The sequence below is a fragment of the Pteropus vampyrus genome, unplaced genomic scaffold, assembly GCF_000151845.1.
Source record: "Pteropus vampyrus isolate Shadow unplaced genomic scaffold, Pvam_2.0 Scaffold22852, whole genome shotgun sequence".
In the NCBI taxonomy this organism is placed as follows: Eukaryota; Metazoa; Chordata; class Mammalia; order Chiroptera; family Pteropodidae; genus Pteropus; species Pteropus vampyrus.
This window is the reverse complement of record NW_011911633.1, coordinates 1-3,451: the sequence shown is the minus strand read 5'-3', so window position 1 is coordinate 3,451 and position 3,451 is coordinate 1. Positions and strand designations below refer to the sequence as shown.

Genomic DNA, 3,451 nt, shown 5'->3' with positions numbered 1-3,451 from the left:
ACACTTTAATTCCAGTTGCATGACCAGGGCTTCATAACCTTGGGTGAGCTGTTTACCTCTCTCTGCCTCTCTGTCCTCGTATAGGATGGGGATCAGACCTACTTCACAGGGTTGTTATTGCAGATTGACTGGATACACAAAAAGCACTTATACCTGACGTGGTGAGTACTAGCTCGGTGTCTTCTCAATCATTTCCCCCATTTAACAGCAGAGGAAATCGAGGCCTGTGTAGGCAAAGTGAAGTGTCTAAGCTAATAGGTGGTGAAACCGAGAATCAAAGCTAGGCCTATTGATACCACAGTACCTTCTAATGACTGCTCTGTCCTGCTTGGGACTGCGGGTCTGTTTTTTAGGCAGCTTTGTCTGAGACGCTGGTCCTCCTGTAAAGACTCCCAGATGACCCTAGGCACACAAACATGGAAACAGTACTATCTCTGCCGATCGGAGCTGGAGTTCCGAATGGAATCCGGACGGCCAGAGAAGGATTTCATCTGCAAAGCCATTGCTGGGCACAAAGGTATGGAGTGGGGAGTGTGGTAGCTGGACGCTTTCCCACTGCTCACTCTCCTGGTGGAGTCTCATGGGATTTTGTGTTTCAGCCAGTGAGTTGGGAAATGCCACTTGACAGGTACATACCATTCTGGGTTCTACATCTGTGTTATGTCATTTGCTCGTCACTGTAATTCTATGAGGAAGGGATCATTACATCTATTTCATGGTTATGTGGCTGGTAGGTTGTGGGCAGTCCTGGGCATGAAATGCAAGTCGTAAATTTAAAGCCTTAGCCCTTGCTGTCCACTGCTGTCCTCAAGCCAGCACCTATTTTACTGCTGAAAGAGAAAGAGGAGTGATTGTCTCACCTCCCCTACACCAGGTTCAGTGTTCACATTTAAGGCATCCAAGTGTGCATTGAAAGTCTTATTCTCTTTTAGGAGAGATAGATGAGCTGGCCTACATCTCAACCAACGAGTACCGCTTTGATGGGCAGGAGAAGTCTGTGGTGTGCACTGTGTCCTCAGATGGCACCGTGCGTGCCTGGGATCTGCAAGAGGTGAGCAGCCCGGAGGAGGACAGGATGAGTACTGACCTCGGTTTTATTTAACCATGACAGAGAGGAGTGGGAGCCCCATTGTACAGATGAGAAATCTGAGTTGCAAGAGGTTCAGTCCCCATGCTAGGTCACACTTGAAATGTGAGTTGACTGATTGCAAATGACATGCTCCTAACTTCTGCTGTGCAGTGCCCAGTGGAGGCTGTTTGCTTCAGGCTATGGCAGCTGCCATGCTCAGTTCTGTCCACATTGGAGCTGACGGCAGCCCCCTGAATGGTTGTGCCCAGGGAATTGCAGCTTGTAGTCACTCCTACGTGCAAACTAAGTGTTAAACCTTGATAACTTTATTAGTATTTTACATGTTGTTGGCACTCATAGCTAAAATCTTTCCTGTCCATTTTCTCATTTGATTCTCACAACAGCTAAGCAGACTTCTCATTATTATTACTATTATCCTAATTTTATACAAGTATAGACTGAGCCTAGGAGAGGAGGGTATCTCTGAGTTTGTTGTCCACCCTGAAAATCCAGGGTTCCGCCTGGCTCACACATAGACAAAAACTAATTTCCTATAATGGATCCTCTCCTGGAAAACTGTAGATTACTTCACGTTTCCAGATGCTCTAGATATGCAAAGGCACCTCTGACGCCTTTTGGTGATGTGGGTGCTCATCTTCGTGGCCCAGGTCTGCTGGAAGTGGCAGGTTCCTTTCACGTGAAAGTTGTGCATAGAGAGCAGAGTAGGGTCCCCAAGCAGAGCTCAAGGAGGCTCCACCTAATTCCCACAGATCTCTTCTCTGAACTCTCCCGCTTCCTGTGAAGAGGGCACCCAGGTTCTCAGCAACCTCTGACCGTGCGTGACCTGAGCCTTTCTTCTCAGTCCGGATAGAAAGCTGGCTAATGGGAGCTGCATTCTGGTACCCTTGTGCTGGCCTTGGGATCACTGCCCCACCTAGGCTTTATATTATCATCCATGAAAGAGAAGTGGTATGAGCTCTGTTTGGTGATAGAGGGGTGCGGGGTGGTGCTTTGAAATGGCCAACTGAGATCCTGAGGCCACTAGTGGCTGCCAATGTGTGAGTGAGTCTCTGAAAGTCCCAGCTGAGCTCCAGCCCAGGATTCCAGAGAGATGCAGGATGACAGACCAGGTCTTGTAAGCAAACCAGGATAGGGACATGGAAAGGGAAGATCAATGAGAGCAGGGGAGCCAGAGCAGTTGTGGAATGAGTCATGGTTATCATTTGTTTTGCTTTTGAATCATGAAAGGAAAAATGAAGCTAAAAAGATACTTTGTGAGAAGTGAAAACACTGTCTCCCTACTACTTTTCTCAGATTCTTTTCCCAGAGGCAACCATTTTTTTTAAATCATTTCTGATTTTAGTTTTCCTGGTGGCTATCAGTTTATCAATTTTTATGTTTGATTAGCAGATTTTCTCGATTTGTATACTTTAGAGAGTGTCTGTTGGTTGTCTGCTTTATAGCAACATTTTTGATTTCCAGAAACAGTTTCATTTTCTTCAATTGCTCTTTTTTTGTTTAAAGATACACTTATTTGCATCATTTCTCTTTCCTCCATGGTTAATTTTTCAGTTGTTTATCTTGGTTTTTCTTATATACAAGTTGATGTTTGACACTCTTATTTCAAGTGGAAGTCTCTGGTAATTGGTGTACGTGACAGGTTTGTTTTACTGCTATTTTGTTGCTCCATTTCCCCACAGGTCTCTCCGGGAAGAGACCTGCCTCGGGCTGTGGACCGTGGCCACCCATGGGCAGGCTTAGGTTTAGGAGCTCTTGCACAGGAAGATCTGAAGGCTCGGCAGTTCTATAGTTTCCAAAACAGAGGTCTGACTTGGAACAGAAAGAGCTTTGGTGCAGGGGTCAGCAGACTTTTTCTGTAAGAGCCAGATAGCAGATATCTTAGGCTTTGTAAGCCATGTGATCTCTGTCACAACTGCTCAATAATGTTGTTGCATTGGAGAAGCAGCCATAGATAACAAGTAAACAAAAGAGAGTGCTGTGTTCCAGTAAAACTGTATTATGGACATGGAAATGTGAGTTTCATATAATTTTCACATGTCATGAAATATTCTTTTGGGTTTTTTTAAACTAAAATACAAAATGGGCAGTGGGCTTACCAAACTCTCCTTTAGTGTGTGGTTTGTTGTTTCCACAATGGGACTGTTTCTGAGTGGCAGAGTCCTCTATACCCATCTGCCTGGCTTCCCAACCTTAATACACTTTTGAGCATTTGTTTGAACCTTATTTTTAAAAAGTTCAGTCATTTGTTTGGAATTGTGCAGTATATAGCCTTTTCAGATTGGCTTCTTTCACTTAGCCATATGCATTTATAGTCGTCTCCCGTTACCCGCCAGGGATACCTTCCAGGACCCCTGGTGGATG

General features: G+C 45.1%; 1 protein-coding gene across 1 annotated transcript; it reads left to right on the top strand.

Annotated features, from left to right (window-relative positions):
* Positions 1 to 84: 84 nt before the first annotated feature.
* On the top strand, positions 85 to 3,073 carry LOC105311047 (F-box/WD repeat-containing protein 12-like; the record flags this gene model as incomplete). The annotated part of the gene is made up of 4 exons (XM_011387091.2): positions 85 to 161; positions 354 to 517; positions 933 to 1,051; positions 2,770 to 3,073. Coding segments are annotated over 4 exons (540 nt in total), but the record flags the coding sequence as incomplete, so codon positions are not given.
* Positions 3,074 to 3,451: the final 378 nt, after the last annotated feature.